The sequence below is a fragment of the Hipposideros armiger genome, unplaced genomic scaffold (genome assembly GCF_001890085.2).
Source record: "Hipposideros armiger isolate ML-2016 unplaced genomic scaffold, ASM189008v1 scaffold_807, whole genome shotgun sequence".
Lineage (NCBI taxonomy): Eukaryota > Metazoa > Chordata > Mammalia > Chiroptera > Hipposideridae > Hipposideros > Hipposideros armiger.
In genome coordinates, this window is record NW_017732157.1 from 389,256 (window position 1) to 407,562 (window position 18,307).

Below are 18,307 nucleotides of genomic sequence, written 5' to 3' on the forward strand. Positions count from 1 at the left end.
GGCGTTACAAAGTTGAGCGAAGTCAATATAAAAGTTATTCATTATCAAAAGGTGTAGCTAATTATTATAATAAAAATGTTATTTGAATGGACTTTCTGCTTTTTTTATAACTAAATTTTAATAACTATGCCCAAAACCCACCTGTAGAATTTCTATATTTAGTCTTTCCTGGTTACAGTACTTTCATTCTGATCTGCTTAAGCAGTGATCATAGTTTTCTGGGATAAGTTCTGGTTGCTTATCCTCTTAGCTGTAGCAGAAAGATAGTGACATATATAGATGCATATTATACCTGTTTTTCTTTTACACTTTTTCCTTTTTTAATAAAAATGGCATTGAAATAAGTGAATAACTTGAAGTTAACTGTATATATCCCAAGCCTGTGTTGTCAGCGCCCATCTTCAAAGAAATCTCTCTTATGACAGAAATTAACTAACTAAAACATTAGTTTGGGCTCCACACCCACTTCATAATTTTAAGCATAATACCTCTAAGCATAATAAGCTTTTCAGAGAGCTGTGTGGTTGCACACGCTACCACAAGATAGCTCCAACTGTCTTCAACTACGTAGAGTTGTAGAGAACTGAAGAGCTACTAAACTTCTTTTTTTTAATAGTGGGAGCTAAGGTGGCTCCTAATCGCACCTATTAGATTGTCGGAAATATCATGACGCATTTTTGCAACGAAAAGCAAAAAATATTTCATGACTTTTCCAACAACCCAATATCTGCAAGTTGAGTTTGGGTTAGGCACATATTATGGCGCCACTGCAAATAAGATGTATTATTTCTTAATTACAATTTTCATAACTTAAGTCCTAAAAACAGTTGCAGTATCACACTTAACTGAGTGGAAATTTCTAAAACAAACTTTATACCAGAGTGAATAGTGTCACTTTAGAGAAGAGAAAATAGGCTCAGTCAAAAGTCAAACAGGAGACCTCCATAGTGACTACAACTTATTACTGTTTTATGACTCTTCTTGAATGTTTGAGTCTAGTCCAGTCTTTCCTCTATTTTAAATTAGAATTCTTATGAGCATAAAGGGTTTTGTGTATTTCTGCATTAGAAATCCCTAGGCTATAGTGCGGGGGGCCATGGGGAGTCATGAAAGGGCTGTGGGCGTCTCTTCTGTCCTCTTATACTTTCCTCTGGGTCCTTATTCAGATCTTCCCAGTCTTTTCATGCTTGTGATTTTTTTTTTTTTTTTTTTTTTTTTTAGATTTTGATTGGGGAATTGGGGGATGGGAACAGTGCTGGGGAATTGGGGGAAGGGGAACAGACAAATTGCTGTCCTTTTCTTCTTCAGTATAGTTGTGGAGGACGTTGCTTCACTGGCCCAAGTTGGCACGATAATTGCACTCTTCCCGGGTGAGGCAGATCAGTCGCCGGCTTCTGGACGGCCGCTCACGCTGGCTGCTGGCTACACACGGTAGCTCATGGCAACCCAGTGCAGCAGGGGTTGCAGCCTATGCCTTCATCAACAACTCACAGCAGCCCAGCTCCAGATTGAGCTGTTGTTCAGCATCTTAGCTGCAGAGGGCCCTCATATGTGGGATCCGAACTGGGGCCCTCTGGCGTCCCAAGCCAGCTCTTAACCATCGCGCCACTCGCCGGCCCTGCTTGTGATTATTTTTAGCCATGTAATACTATTAGTACTGCATGGGGTATGAGGCAGGGAGGTTACCCACCATTCTGGGGTCCCAACTGCTTTGAGAGCTAAGGGATACAATATACAGGCACACCTATAACTCATTTGAGACCTACCTATTATGACATCCTGCTGTGAGTGAACCTTGACTTCAGTCATCTGCCTCTTAAACAGAAAGAATGCCATAAAACATCAAAATAGCAGCTGTTTTCAAAAGGAATGCTGATCCCATGCGTTCATTCATGTGCTCTACCAGTCACGATTGAGGTGGTGGGTGGCTCCAACCCTAAAAAGAAAATTTGTGCTGGTTGAGAAAACTAATAAGCTATAGTGTCAGTGCTTCTCTTGAGTGCCGCTTTCTGGCTCTTTGCTCTTTGCTGATTTTTGTCATGGACAAATTTCGTATTGTGGATTGCTCTCGAAGACTAGGCATCCATCTTCTGTGGCTTAGGAAGTCTTTGAAATATAGGCAATTCCCATACTACTTTTAGGAAGATAATGTTCATCTCAGTTCTTTATGGGTCCTTTTTCTCTGGAGGGAGTTAGAGAAAGGTTTAAATAATGCTTTGCTCTCTTGAGTGAAGATGGAAGTAAATTCCTGGACAGGTGGGATTCATTTACTCTTGCTTACTCAACTTTTATAATATTTATTTTTTTATCTCATTTACTCAGTGTAATTAGTGCCTGGCATGTTATAGGCACCCAGTGAATGATGGTAATGATTTCTGCCTCCCTTTCTAGGTTTGAAGAGATTTCTATCCAGCCTATACTTAGGGTGACCATAAGTCCTGCCTTTCCTGAAACTGTTCGTCTGTTGTTCCTGTGTAAAATGGCACACCCTTTTATTCTCCAAACTGTCTTGGTTTGGATGATAAATTATATAAATATCCTAACTATAACCAGAGACTTCAAAAATGTTACCTTTTTTAATGCAATACCCATTTGGTTCAAAGGAAGAAATTTTTCCTGTGCTGCAGTATTTCCCCAACTTTTGTCATTCAGATACCAGTCACAATTTTTGATGATTTCTTACCACTTACATTATTTACCTTGCATTTGAAAAATTATCAAGTAATACATACATAGGTTTAAAAAACCAAATAGCATAGGGCTGGCTGAGTGGCTCAGTTGGTTAAAAAGCCAAATAGCTCTAAAAGCCTTAAAACAAAAAAAATAGTCACCTGCACCAGAATAAACCACTTTCAGTTCTTCTCTTTCATATTTTGAAGTAATATCTACTGCTATTTCTTGATTTGTCAGTTTTTTATGTTAACTGTTGTTTTGGTAAATTAGGATTTAAATTTAACTTTCCAACTTCCCTACCTCTTGATACTTTTAAAATTCCTTCTTGATACATTGTTATAAAAAATTTCAAGTATATAGAAAGGAGAAAGACTTTTACAGGGAAGACCTGTGTCTCCAGCACCTAGATTATAGTTAATATTTTATTATACTTGCTTTATTACACATCAACCCCTTTTGATAAGTTTTTTTTTCTTCACTTTTTTTGGTAAAACCAATAGTTTATATTATTAATGCTCATATGAATATTTTCACTGCTGGGCAAAGTAATGGAGTGGTTACCTTTCCTTTTCTCTACAGTTTTTATTTTTCCTGGCATTAATGATTGCCTCAGTTTTTTTCTCTTTTTAAATATCCCTAGCCCTAATTTTTTCCTGCAGGTCTGTCATAATCTTAATCAGTCTTTTATTCTAAAATTCTCACTCTTCAGGTATTTTGTTAATCCTGTGTTTGTTTTTTAAACACCACCACTACCACCTCCCCCAATCTTACATTACACTGTACAGGTAGAATTGAACCTTGGGACTTCTCAGTGTGGGGACTTCCCCTGTATCCTAAAGCCCATGTCTTGATTTTTTTCCTTTGTTTTGTTAGAGCATTTGTCTAAGAGCCTCTTAAGGAAGGATATACAGAATATGTATTTCTCGAGTCCTTGTGTGTCTTAAAAGTTTTATTCTATCTTGACTTTTAGTTAATAATATAGTTCAGTGGGTATAAAATGCAAGGTTGAAAGTCTCAGAATTCTGTTCAGAATTTTGAAGCTATTTGTCAGTCTTCAATCTTACAGTATTAATTTTGAGGAGGCTGATGTGATACTATTTCCTTTTCCAATGTATATGGCCTGTTGTTCTGAAACATTTAGAATCATCTCTTGATTCCTTATATTTTCAAATGTCACTGCATTCAGTTGGGAAGTGGGAGGTCCTTTGAGTCTCAAGATTTACCACCTGCAGTGCTGGAATTGTTCATTCTTTTATGATTTCTCCCCTCCATTTCCTCAGCGATTTTTTTTTCCTTTTTAAACTTGAAATTTCTATTCAGTAATGTTTAGACCTCTTTACTAAGTTTTACTTATTAATTTTCAATTTTGTTTCCTATTCCTTTGTCTTTTGTTTCCATATACTGTTTCTTAGCTTTTTATAGAATTTTGTAAAATTTCAACTTTTTAATTTCTAAGAGTTCCTTCTTGTCCTATTTTCTTGTTTCATGGATGTACTTTATTTTTCCTGTGAAGTGTTTTATTTAATTTCTATTTTCTGTCCTCTGCCTTGTCTATTTCCTCTGGGTTTGTTTGCTTTCTCTCGTACATATTGGAGACTTCACAAAAATCAAAAATCAAAATTGAGAATAAGACAATAAGAAACTGGTTGGAAGCTCTACATGAATAGGGCCGCTCAACTATTTGGGGTTACTCTAGAGTTAATAGGCTGGCTCATTCCATGGAGGACCCCCAAATGTCAGTATCTGAAGTGTTTTCTCTGAATTCATTGAAGACATGCCAAGAACAATCCTCCAATTCTTTTCTTTGTGGCGTTTGTTCCCAGTTGTTATTCAAAATACAGACTTTCATTTAATTCTCTAACATTTAGCACTTGCTTTCTGCTCGGCCTAATACCTGAGTCTAGAGCTTTCCTGAGTCCATTTCTCCAGAGAATAAATCAAATCTTTTTGCAGAGAGCTTAGAAGTTGTCTCGGAGCTTTCAAGAACTGGGGTCCGTCTGTTAAGCTTGCTGACCAGACCTGTTTTTAACCCTGAAGTCATTTATGTGCAATATTTCCCCTTCCTTGATACTTGGTGCCTCCTGAGTTCTGAACCCATTGGGACTCTAGAGATATGCATGCTATCTATCATCAGTATCTTCCCAGTGAGAATGCTCGTCACACACTTAGGGTGTTGCTACGTCAGCTCTGTTTAGTCACTTACCACTCTCTGTCCTTTTCATCTTCCAAAAAACTGTGAACTCTTTAAACCTAAATACATTCAGAAAGGATACTGCACTTTACTACAAATGGAAAATTGCATCACTTTCCAAAAATAAAACATAGCTGTTAAAAAATAAAGACAATGTAAGCACAACTGCATTATTAAATTGTAGCAGGTGTTAAGGATTACCATTATTCCTGGATATATTCTTGATGTAATCAAGTGGATTAAAAGTTGAAAAGTATGTAACTTTTTTCTCTGATTGAATATTGAAAGCCACACCCGGAATCACCTAAAATCATCTCCTGTATGGGTTGTACACGTTCAGAAATTCTGTTCTGTATATTCTGTACTGATTATGTAATCAACAGCTAATCATTAATATCAGTAACAGTAGTGGTGTGGTACATGGTAAATTTTTAATAAACAGCCATTTCAGTCTTTAATAATTATGGCAAACACATAGTTACTATTAGCTAAGCACTTTTTTAAGCACTTCAGAGTGAGCCCTTACCTGATAGGCATTACTGTCTCTAAATACAAAAGACCGACCTCGATACCTATTGCTTGCAGTTGCTAAAATAAATTTCTTGTAAGTTTTAAGAAGTCACCAATACTAACATCCTACCTGAAAAGTTTGTTAAATGACTGTCAGTTTCCTTAGAGATAAAAATCAGAAACCTTCCGAAGAAATTTATTTTTATCTTTAATACCCTAATGAAAGTATTCCCTTGTCTGATATTTTAACCGAATGAGTTAGAAATGGTAGAAAATGTATAACTTTACCTGTTATATAGTTGTATCCAAAGCAAAAATAATCTGCTTTAAACTTAATATGTACATTTTAATTAGACTCAGTACCCTTTTTGAAGCCTAAATCAGTGTAAGGACTCTGTATTTCTGTTGAACTTGTGGGTGTTTGTGGCTTGATTGTGGATTTTGCATATGATGATGGAGACTGCACCTAAAGTAGTAGTATGAGGATTACAGATAATAAATGCAAGAAGACATACAGAAAGTGGCTGCTCAATATAGACTGTTCCATCTGAAACACCTGTTTGAGCAAGACTTGGATGTCAAGTGTCCCAGACAGATTGGAAGGTGGTGGCATTTGGGACAGAAAGGGTATGGTGGTGGTTGAGAGTCTGCACGCTGGGGGTCAGTGCTGCAAGATGGTTCATCTAGAAATGGGAGCACAGCTATCACAAGTCCAGATTTGACAAGGGCTCCAGTCTCAGTTCTGAAGACCAGCCCAAGCACAGAGATTAGCTAGGAATCTGAGACCTTTTAAGCAACACAGGCTGGCGCTTGGAGCTGACTATAGGACTGTTACTAGTGTCAGGGCTATTACCCTTGGGGCTTTTTTTTTTTATGATTGTTATTGGGGAATTGGGGGGATGGGAACAGTGCTGGGGAATTGCGGGAAGGGGAACAGACAAGTTGCTGTCCTTTTGTTGTTCAGTCTAGTTGTGGAGGACGTTGCTTCACTGGCCCAAGTTGGCACCATCATTGCGCTCTTCCCTGGCGAGGCAGATCAGTCGCCGGCTTCTGGACGGCCGCTCACGGCGGCTGCTGGCTACATACGGTAGCCCATGGCAACCCACTGCCACAGGGGCTGCAGCCTACGCCGTCGCTGGCAACTCAGGGGCAGCCCAACTCCAGGTGGAGCTGTTGTTCAGCATCTTAGCTGTGGAGGGCAGTGTCACTGGCCCTCATATGTGGGATCCGAACCGGGACCCTCTGGCATCCCAAGCGAGTTCTTAACCATCGTTCCACTTGGCCGGCCCTTTTTTTTTTTTTTTTAACTAGCTCCCTCCACTCTAATATTCCAAAACAGATTCCAGATATAATTAAAATATTTTACTTGTAAATTTTACAAGCAGATTATTAAAAATCTCCCATAGTTTCAAAAGACTGTTTTCAGGTGTAATCTGTATAGGACATCAAGTTTGAATACAAAGTAGTGTCTCTAATTTTGCTGTCTAAATATTTAATTTTATTATAACCCACTGAAGCACATTTTAAGAAAAAAATTATCCAAATTCATTGTCTTTAGATATCTTAAATTCTGGTGTTATTACATTTCTTTCTTCTGGGGTTAGAGCCCATCAGTTTTTGTAAAGAATCAACCAAGAATATTCTATGATATGGTCACAGCAGCTGAGTTCCAAGAGAAATTAGGATTCATCCTCTCACCTTTTTGATCAGCAGTGGAAAACTAGGCATTTTACATGAATTGAAATCTTTGAGATTTGTTGGATTTGTTTCCCTCATCATAAAAAAGCTGACTATGTGGGTCTTTCCTCCTCTTCCTATTTTCAGTTTTATTGAGAGCCTTTTGGATGATTTTCCCATATTAATGATTAAGGTACATGATTGTATTCTTTGTATACTTTTTATTTTAATATTTTATTGGGGAATTGGGGGAGGGGAACAGTGTTGGGGTACTGGGAAAGGGGAACAGCCAAGTTGTTCTTCAGTCTTAGTTGTGGAGGGCTCAGCAAGCTCAGCTCCAAGTCCAGTTGCGCCACTCAGCTCAAGGTGCTGTTTCAGTTAGTTGCAGGTGGGTGTCGCCACCATCCCATGCGGGAGTCAAACCAGCAGACTTGTTAAGAGCACATGCTCTATCCACTGAGCCATCCGGGCAGCAGCTCAGCTCAAGGTGCCAAATTCAGTCTTTAATTGCAGGTGGACATAGCCCACCATCTCGAACAGGCAACCTTGTTGTTAGGAGCACTTGCTCTCACCAGCGGCAGCTCATTTTGGGGCGCAGCATCACTGGCCCATGTGAGAATCAAACCGACGACCCTGTTGCTCAGAGCTCATACTCTTGGGTAAACTCTTAACCAACTGAGCCACTCGGCCGGCCCCTTTGTATACTTTTAAAAAACACGTGACTTTGTATTTTGAATTTCTGTATATGTTGGTACCTGTGTTTAAAATTTTAGACTTGAACAAGATTTCAAATATCAAAAAATACTAAAAGGGACTTTTTGGTTCGTTTCAGTGGTGTTTTTTTTTGTGGGCAGATGTTTAGGGAAAAACATCTGTATCCAGAACAGATAAGCATTAAGTATAGGGGAGTGCCTGTTACTAATTTGGGGAGGTTATTAAGGTAGCAGTAATATAACAGACACAAAATCACTGTTTATTGAAGAATTGGAGTGTATGTAGCAAAAATTGGGGGAGGAGAGAAAACTAGTGTTGATACAGTGTCACAGGAATCATATAACACAGTGGTTCTCAAATTCTTTGATAACATTACCCCTTTACATTCTTAAATTATTCAGGACCCCAAAGATCCTTTCTGTGCATAGGTTCTATCAAGTATGTAGAGAAAACCTGGCCTCATACTTACATGAAGCTGGAAAAGGGGGTGTTTTAATAATTTTAGATAATTATTGGCTATTCTTTGTTACTATACTAAAACTCAAGAACTGGTAGTCTTTTAAAAGTTAGTTGTAGGGCCGACCAAGTGGCGTGTAGGTTAAGAGTTGGCTTGGAACGCCAGCTCTGAGCAGCAGGGCCCAGGTTCAGATCCCACATGAGGGCCAGTGACACTGTGCCCTCTACAGCTAAGATGGTGAACAACAACTCGACCTGGAGCTGGGCTGCCGAGCGTCATTGGCGACGGTGTAGGCTGCAAGTGGGGCTGGCCAGCAGCCAGCGTGAGCGGCTGTCCAATGGCCGGCGAGAGACTGCCTCACCTGGGAGGAGCGCAATGATAATACCAACATGGGCCAATGAAGCTACGTCCTCCACAACTAGACTGAAGAACAAAAGGACAGCAACTTGTCTGTTCCCCTTCCCTGATTCCCCAGCACTGTGCCCCTCCCCCAATTCCCCAATAAAATCTTTTAAAAATAATAATAAAAATAAATAAAAGTTAGTTGTAATGTGGAATCTGAAACCACAGCAATGAATTTTTCATACTGAAGTTATTGGTCTGTATTGCATCTTGGATTCTTTGTAACATTATGCACTGCTTTGGAAAATACTGATTCTCTCAGTTGTACAGATCATCTAAATGTTACACATTTCATTAGGCAGTATGGAAGAATCACGCATATTAATATCACTACTGATCTCATCAGAAAAGCCTTTAAGTAGGGAAGCTGTGAAGTTCATAGTGGTGGGTACAGTTTTTCAAATTTTAAATTTTTTGCTTGAAAACTCAAGTTTTATCATTGACAAACACTTATGACATTCATTTTTCTTGAAGTGACAGGCTTCATTCATTTTCAAGAAAATGTATGCCAGATACCCAAGTCTTAAGTGATTAGTTCAGCTTGTTACTCAAATAATTGTACAAGAGCTTTTCCGTGAGACAACCATTATACTTCAGTGTGTACACAAAAGTGTTTTGTGTGTTCTTCCCAAATCGTTACACAGAATATTAAAAAGACATATTCAAGGGCTGGCCGAGTGGCGCGATGGTTAAGAACTGGCTTGGGACACCAGAGGGCCCCAGTTTGGATCCCACATATGAGGGCCAGTGACACTGCCCTCTACAGTTAAGATGCTGAGCAACAGCTCAACCTGGAGCTGGGCTACCGTGAGTCGCCGGCGACGGCGTAGCCTGCAGCCCATGCTGCAGTGGGTTGCCATGGACTACCGTGTGTAGCCAGCAGCCAACGTGAGTGGCCAGCAGCCACCGTGAGCAGCCGTCCAGAAGCCGGCTACTGATCTGACTCGCCCAGGAAGAGCGCAATGATGGTGCCAACTTGGGCCAGTGAAGCAACGTCCTTCACAACTAGACTGAAGAACAAAAGGACAGCAACTTGTCTGTTCCCATCCCCCAATTCCCCAATAAAAATCTTAAAAAAAAAAAAAATTTCAAGGGTTGACATTTCCGGAATACCTATCATTTTTACTGTATCAAAAACATTCTTTAGTGAAATGTTTTTTGTTTTTTCTTTTCGTGAACATGTGGTAGTGAAGAATTAGTTTGTGCTATTGACTTCATGCTAAGGCACTAGCAGTTTTACTACCTTTACTTTTGTATCATAAGTGAGAACTAAGGATAAACTTTACCAACCTGAAGGAAAACATTTTCTCACTGAAAATCAATGGGTGATTGCGTACAGTTTCTATGTAGTAACTAACTTCTTTGGGTTATTTGTTTGCTGTGGTAGAGAACTTCAACAAAACCCTCAATTGCTATCATATTTGGATTCTTATTGGCAACCAGAATCCTTAAAGTGTGAAAGGATTATAGGTGTTTTTCTTGACTATAATGGAAGTCAGGGATTTGACCTTATAGCCCATAATTACCAGTCCTTTGGTCATATATAGCTGTTCAAAAGTATTTAATAGTTGGAGGACTCACACTTATTCCAATTTCAAAACTTACTACAAAGCTGTAGTAATCAAAACAACATAGTACTAGTGTAAGGATAGACATGTAGGTCAATAGAAAAGAATTGAGAATCTAGAAATAAACCTTCACATTTATATCATTTGATTTTTGACAGTGGTGCCAAAACAATTCAGTGAGTAAAGAATAGTCTTCAACAATGGTGCTGGAACAACTGGATTTTCATGTGCAACAGAATGGAGTTAGGCCCCTTTCTTAACACCATACACAAAATTAACTCAAAATGAATCATAGATCTAATATAAGAGCTGAAACTATAAAACTGTTGTAGAAGAAAGTACAGGTCAATATTTATGGCCTTGAATTAGTAAAGCCACCTTAGATCTGATATCAAAAGCACAAAATAATTTGGACTTCCTCAAAAGTAAAAACTTGCATGCCTTAAAGGACAACATCATTACGAAAGTGAAAAAGACAAACTACCAAAGGGGAGAAAAAATTGCAAATCATATGTGATAAGAGACGCATCTAGAATACAAAAAGAACTCTTACAACTTAATAAAGCAATAACCCAGTTACAGAATGAGCAAAGTATCTGAATAGGCACCTCTCCAAAAAAGTTAGGCCCCTTCCTTACTGACCATATACAAATGGTCAGTAATCACGTAAGAAGGTGCCCAACATCATTCGCCACCTGAGAATTGCAAAACAGAACAACGAGATACTACTTCATAAAAAGGACAGGTGTTTGTCAGCATGTGGAGAAATTAGAACCCTCATACATTGCTGTATGAGGATCGAGATTGTAAAATGTGTAATCACTTTGGAAAACAGTCTGGTGGTTCCTGAAAAAATTAAATATACAATTACCGTAAGACCCAGCAATTCCTCACCTAGGTATATACTCGAAAAATGTTTCCACACCAAAACTTAAATGAATGGTAATAGCAGCATTATTCATAATTGCCCCAAACTGGAAATAACCCAAATGTCCAGTGATTGATGAATGAATACAATGTGATATATACATACAATGGAATATCATTCAGTAAAAGATATAATTCTGATGTGTGTTGTAACATGAGTGAACCTTGAGAGCATGTTAAATAAGCCAGATACAAAGGCCATGTGTTCTGTTATTCCCTTTATATGAAATGTCCAGAATAGACAGATTCATAGAGACAGATTAGTTGTCTAGGGCTGGGGGGAGATAGGTAATGATTGATAATGGGTTCCTTTTTGGGGAGATGAATATGTTCTAGATTGTGACAGTTGCATAACTCTGAAAACACTAAAAACCCTTGAATCATACATAGTAAATGGATAAATTTATGAAGCCTGTCTCAATAAAGCTGTTTTAAAGAGAACTAATGGCTATGAGGTTGCCAAGCAAACATGTACCTTAAACTTGTAATTTCTTTTAGGAAAAAATTATATATAGTCTGAGTAAATACTGAAGTCTGTATTCTTACTTTGCTTGTGTTAAAAGAAAATGACCAAATTACCTTACCTCTTCACTTTCCAGAAAGGAGAAGATGAGTATGCCAATGTTGATGCCATTGTTGTGTCAGTGGGTGTTGATGAAGAAATTGTTTATGCCAAATCAACTGCCTTACAGGTGAGGAGTTTATTAGAGCAGTTCAAAGCCCTCAGAATCATTGACATCCATGGCACTGTTCAGTACAGTAGCCACCACCACATTACAAATTTAATTCCTTGACCCCATGTCTCAAGTACTCTATACTGCCTACCATATTAGAGCAGATATAGAATATTTTCATCTTCACAAAAAGTTCAGTAGACAGCACTGATTTAGGACCTTTTTTTTTTTTAATCTGTAAATATTGTCTCTATTGTCTTTTCCCATAGACATGGCTCTTTGGTTATGAACTAACTGATACTATCATGGTCTTCTGTGATGATAAAATCATTTTTATGGCCAGCAAGAAAAAAGTGGAGTTCTTGAAACAGATTGCCAATACTAAGGGCAATGAGAATGCTAATGGAGCCCCTGCCATCACACTGCTGATAAGAGAAAAGGTCAGAACCAACAAAGAATGTGTCATAAATGTAAAGATTGTCTAAAAGTGATGAACAGAAATGCCTTCAAGGAATTTAAAAGAATACAAGGGAAGATTTTAGCTGACTGGTGTAATAACAAATTTTTATTGCATCTTCATTGTTAGGAAGAAGATAGTTCAGTAACAGAAGTTCTGTGGTAAAAAAAAAATGGGCTGTGAAATTCCAGCAGACAATAACTTTATCTGTCCATTCTGGAGGACACTGTCATCTTGTTTGTTTTCATCTAAGTACCTTAATTGGAACAAATAACCTTAAATACTGTTAAGGAAACGCAGATAAATCTCATTTCCAGTTTTTATCAAATGTGATCTTTTTTTGTCATACTGCCCACCTGATACACGATTTTTTTTCTCAGGATATTGTTCACCTATATGTTTGAGCTTCTCAGCTGTTCTAGCTGTTCCTGGAGAAAAAGAATAACTAACCTTGTCAGCTTATACGGCACTTAAGCATATACAAATATCCAACGAAATTTTGTGTTAACTTTTAGTGTGTGACAGTCTGCCCTAAAGAAGTGGGTAGGGCATGGGATTAGAATTTATTATTTCCAGGGTTTAGAATGTTTGTCTGCCTGTTTGTTACTAGTGGAACATAGATATCTAATTCTCAAACTAATTGACAAATCCCTTTTCTTCCTGTGGCACTGATAGAATGAAAGTAATAAGAGCAGCTTTGACAAAATGATTGAAGCCATTAAAGAAAGCAAGAATGGCAAGAAGATTGGTGTGTTCAGCAAAGACAAGTTCCCGGGAGAGTTCATGAAAAGCTGGAATGACTGCCTCAACAAAGAGGGCTTTGACAAAGTAAGAGAACTGCCGGAAACAAGCAGATGCAGAGTTGAGAAGGCAACAGCATGACGGACTTCCGTAACAGATAGTTTAGAGAATATGTTTTGGGAAAACTATACTTTCGTTCACATTTCCATTTTTTATTCCCTTTGGCTGAGCAGAAGTCAGTTTTACTTTTCATTCAAGAACGAGGCATTCAGGAGATAGTTCAGCTACTTCGCAGGGAAACTGAGAAAAGTCTCTCCAGAAAAATTCTTGTTTGCCTCCTTTTTCCCTCATCTCCGTCTTTTCTGCAGCCTTTACAAAAACCTCTAGAGAGGGGCATTTACCTTTACATTTTAAATGGTATGTTAGTTTAATGACTATTAGAATACAAAAAAATGACCTGATAAAGCTATTTTAAACATTTATTCAGTCCAAGAAAAGAATTTTTTTTTTCTATTTTGTTCTCTAGATTTCACATATAACTGAGATATAGGATGTGTCTTTCTCAGTCTGACTTATTTCATTTAGCAAAATAACCTCTAGGTCCATCTATATTGTCACAGATGGTAATATTTCATTCTTTTTTATGGTTGAGTAATATTCCATTGTATATATTGTACCACCTGTTGGGTTGCTTCCATGTCTTGGCTATTGTGAATAGTGCTGCAGTGAACATAGGGGTGCATATATCTTTTCAAATTAGTGTTTTGGACAAGAAAATAATATTTCAATGTTCTCTAAACTATTGATGAATAGTTTGCTAAATAACGTAATATCACTGATAGCATTTACATAGACGCATTTCTTTAGCAATTCTATATTTACATGTTAGAGAAACTCTTATCACTTACACTGCAGATAGATATCAGTGCCGTTGTGGCTTATACCATTGCTGTAAAGGAGGACGGGGAACTCAACCTAATGAAGAAAGCAGCCAGCATCACTTCTGAAGTCTTCAACAAATTCTTCAAGGAAAGAGTCATGGAAATAGTTGATGCAGATGAGGTAAATGGAGAGGGAAGAGTCTTTTTACAGTTTTGATGAAGCAGAAATAAATCCCTACCATATATTGTTTTGGTATGTGTTCAGCTTCCTTTGAAATTAAGCCTTTGGGTTGGTGGTGTGTGATTGTGCCAGCTGTCTTTCTGAATAACTAAACCTGCACTAGAGTTTCTTGAGGTTACCAGTACTTCACTTGAGAATTTCTTGAATAGCTGTGAATTCCACATTCTGTTTTATAAATTTGCTTTGCTTGTATACCAGTATATTATCTGGCACACAAACCATGTCATAAGACTTTTATAGCATCCTAAGTAATATCAGGATATATGTTGTCTTCCAATGATAACATCCAAAAATGCAACACCCCTTTTTGCCACTCTTTAGTGAGTATTGTTTCATTTCTGGGTACACTTGCAGAAAGTTCGACACAGCAAACTGGCTGAGTCTGTGGAAAAAGCCATCGAAGAGAAAAAATACCTAGCTGGGGCAGACCCCTCTACTGTGGAAATGTGTTATCCTCCTATCATTCAGAGTGGCGGCAACTATAATCTCAAGTTCAGTGTGGTGAGGTAAGTACAAGAACTTCAAAATAAACCAACAGCCAGAGCATTTCAACCTTTAGCCTATTTTTTGACTCATTTCAGAATTCAGAAAAATAGAGGAGATAGAATAACTTACTCTGCCTTCTACATTGTCTTCTTGTCTTGTGCTATGCATATTTGTATTTTGTTTCAGATATTTACTCTTTTTTTAAGCTGAGCCATCCTGCCACCTGTTGGCAGCTCAGCGGCTGCTCAGCTCGGGCCAGGAATCGAACCGCTGTTGCTCAGAGCTCAAACTCTTGAGCGAGCTCTTAACCAACTGAGCCACTCGGTCGGCCCTACTCATTTCTTAATTGGACATTTGATTGTAGGCATTTTCCAGATGATGAGAAATGCAGTACAAAACATGCCCCCTCTCAGAACATTAAAATCTTATTAGGTATACCATAATGTACTGTGTTTTGCCGTGTATAATGCGCTCACATGTATATAATGCGCACCCACGTTTTTGGCCCAAACTTGAGGGGAAAAAATCTTTCACTTTAATTTTTTAATTCAAACTTTTATTTGTTTACATTTTGGTACTTGGTTTTTGTATTATAAAATAATTTTAGCATTTATTTTTTAACATTATGGTACAAAAAAATTTTAGGTAACAAATAATCACAAAACACAAGAACAGATACAGAGTACAGAAATTTATGTACAGGTAACAAATGTATGATATTTACCCATCATAGAAGGCCAAGAGCTCTTCTTCTTTTTGTAAGTTCAACAAAACTGATTATCATATTCCAGGGTATTATTTTGCAGACAGATATCGTTATTGATTTCTAGAGTTATACTTTTAACTCATAAGCATAAATAAAAGAATTAAAAAATATTTCTATAGATATGGAATTAGTATTACCCATGTATAATGTGTATCCTTATGTTCCCCTCACAAATTTGGGCAAAAAAGTGCACATTATACACGGCAAAAATACAGTATTTTTTTGCATATTTAGGATACAACAACTCAACTTTTCAATGAATTTTTAATCTAAAAGTTTTGGTCACTAATTTTACTCCAGAGTCTTTATAAACCACTTTATATAAAAAAAATATTTAGGTCTTTATTCTGTTTCAGCTTTGGGATATAGCAGGGGGGAAAGGCAGTGATTACAGATGTTTTGTGCCAGTGGTACTAAGGACTTTGCTAATTTGGGTAATGAATGAAATGTTTTCTTCCTTGGTTCTCTAGTGACAAGAATCACATGCATTTTGGGGCCATCACTTGTGCCATGGGTATTCGCTTCAAATCTTACTGCTCCAACCTTGTTCGCACTTTGATGGTTGACCCTTCTCAGGAAGTTCAAGAAAATTACAACTTTTTGCTCCAGCTTCAAGAGGAGTTGCTAAAAGAATTAAGACATGGTGAGGTGCCTTAGAAAAGGTTTGGAAATCATGTAACAAAAATGCTATTAACATTTATGTGAGTATATCCCAGAGGCTCTCATATTAAAAACAATTAGATTTTGCTACCCTCCAGTCATCCTTGGCATTTAGTTCTTGAATCCGCTTTTCTTTTTGTGCATGAGTGGAGATGGTGGTTTTATACTGATGTTTACAAAAACCCCTCTGACTAGTTAGTTACACCTCTGTGTCCAGATCTTCATGAAATACTGTGGCCATACTACTCTTGTTTAGAACTTGAGAAAGTTGTTTTTTTGTTGTCGTCATTGTTTTGAGGTAAAAATGCCATATAAAATTATGTTAGTTTGGGATGTACAGCATAATGATTCAGTATTTGTACATATTACAAAATTTTCACCACAACTAGCCTAGTTAACATTTGTCACCATACAACATTGCAGATTTTTCTTGTGATGAGAACTTTTAAGATTTACTCTCTCAGCAACTTTCAAATATGCAGTACAATATTAACAACTATAGTTGCCATGCTGCACATTACATCCCCAGAACTTACTTATTTTATAACTGCAGGTTTGTACCTTTTGACTCCCTTCACCATTTGACACCCGCCCCCTACCTCTGTTAACCACCAGTCTATTCTCTCTATGAGCTTGTTTGGTTGGTTGGTTGATTGGTTAGATTCCACATATAACTGAGATCCTATGGTATTTGTATCTCTGTCTAACTTATTTCACTTAGTTTAATGCTCTAAGGTCTGTCCATGTTGCTGCAGATAGCAAAATTTTATTCTTTTTGTATGGCTGAATAATATGCCATTGTGTGTGTGTCTGTGTACACAGTTACCCCTTAAAAAATACAGGGTTCAGGGGCACTGATTCCCCATGAAATTGAAAATCTGGATATAACTTTTGACACCTCAAAAACTTTACGAATAGCCTACTGTTTACTAGAAGCCTTACTGATTAAAAAAGCAGTCGATTAACACATATTTTGTATGTTATATTGGGTTGTCGGAAAAACCATGACACATTTTTGCAACGAAAAACAAAAAATACATCATGACTTTTCTGACAACCCAGTGTGTATTGTATACTGTGTTCTTACAATAAAGTAAAGCTAGAGAAAAGAAAAAGAAAATGAAGAAAATCATAAGGAAGAGAAAATATATTTGTAGTATTTATTGAAAAAAATCCACATGTAAGTGGACCCATGTAGTTCAAACTGGTGTTCAGGAGTCAACTGTACCACCTTTTCTTTATCTGTTCATCTGTTGGTGGACACAGGTTGTTTCTATATTTTGACTATTGTAAATAATGCTGCAATGAACCTAGGGGTGCATATACCTTTTCTAGTTAGTGTTTTTGTTTTCTTTGGATAAATACCCAGAAGTAGAATTGCTGGGTCATAAGGTAGTTCTAGTTTTAATTTTTTGAGGAACCTCCATACTGTTTTCCATAATGATTGCACCCCAGTGTACATTCCCACAAACAATATTGGCACAAGGGTTTCCTTTTCCCCACATCCTTGCCAACAATTTTATTTCTTGCCTTTTTGATAATAGCCATTTTAACATACAAGGTGATACCTCATTGTGGTTTTGATGTGCATTTCCCTGATAATTAGTGATACTGAATGTTTTCATATACCTGTTGGCCACCTGTATGTTTTCTTTGAGAAAATGTCTATTCAGATTTTCTGCCCATTTTTTAATTGTATTGATTGATATTTTTATTTTTATTTTTGCTATTGAGTTGTATGGATTCTTTGTATATTTTGGATATTAACCCTTATCAAATACGTGGTTTTCATATATCTTATTCCATTCAGTTGGTTGCCTTTTCATTTTGTTGTTGGTTTCCTTTGCTGTGCAGAAGCTTTTTAGTTTGATGTAGTCCCACTTCTTGATTTTCGCTTTTGTTGCTTTTGCTTTTGGTGTCAAATCCAAAAAACTATCGCTGAAACCGATGCCTATTTGTTCTTCTAGGAGTTTTATGGTTTTTCAAGTCTTAATATTCAAGTCTGTAATCTATTTTGAGATAATTTTTGTATATGTGTAAGACAGTGGTCTTGTGTCATTTTTTTGCATATGGCTGTTCAGTTTTCCCAACACCATTTATTGAAGAGACTGTCCTTTCCCCATTGTATATTTTTGGCTCCGTTGTCATAAACTAATTGATCATATATATGTGGGTTTATTTTTGGGCTCTCTATTCTTTTCTTTATAGTTGGGTTTTTTTTAGATTTTTATTGGGGAATTGGGATGGGAACAGCACTGGGGAATTGGGGGAAGGGGAACAGA

At 37.4% G+C, this 18,307-nt stretch overlaps 2 protein-coding genes across 2 annotated transcripts in view; one reads left to right on the top strand and one right to left on the bottom strand.

Moving 5' to 3' along the window:
- Positions 1–18,307, top strand: part of SUPT16H (SPT16 homolog, facilitates chromatin remodeling subunit) — a 43,571-nt gene that overhangs the window by 2,048 nt on the left and 23,216 nt on the right. Inside the window, exons 2-7 of the mRNA XM_019628741.1 lie at positions 11,719–11,811; positions 12,063–12,233; positions 12,926–13,078; positions 13,907–14,053; positions 14,468–14,619; positions 15,836–16,008. Of these exons, the coding sequence (XP_019484286.1) occupies positions 11,719–11,811; positions 12,063–12,233; positions 12,926–13,078; positions 13,907–14,053; positions 14,468–14,619; positions 15,836–16,008 (889 nt within the window). The remainder of the gene's footprint in view (positions 1–11,718; positions 11,812–12,062; positions 12,234–12,925; positions 13,079–13,906; positions 14,054–14,467; positions 14,620–15,835; positions 16,009–18,307) is intronic.
- The window catches only part of RPGRIP1 (RPGR interacting protein 1), a 104,188-nt gene continuing 87,532 nt past the window's right edge, over positions 1,652–18,307 (bottom strand). Inside the window, exon 24 of the mRNA XM_019628737.1 lies at positions 1,652–1,936. Coding sequence (XP_019484282.1) covers positions 1,900–1,936 — 37 coding nt within the window. The 3' untranslated portion in view covers positions 1,652–1,899. The remainder of the gene's footprint in view (positions 1,937–18,307) is intronic.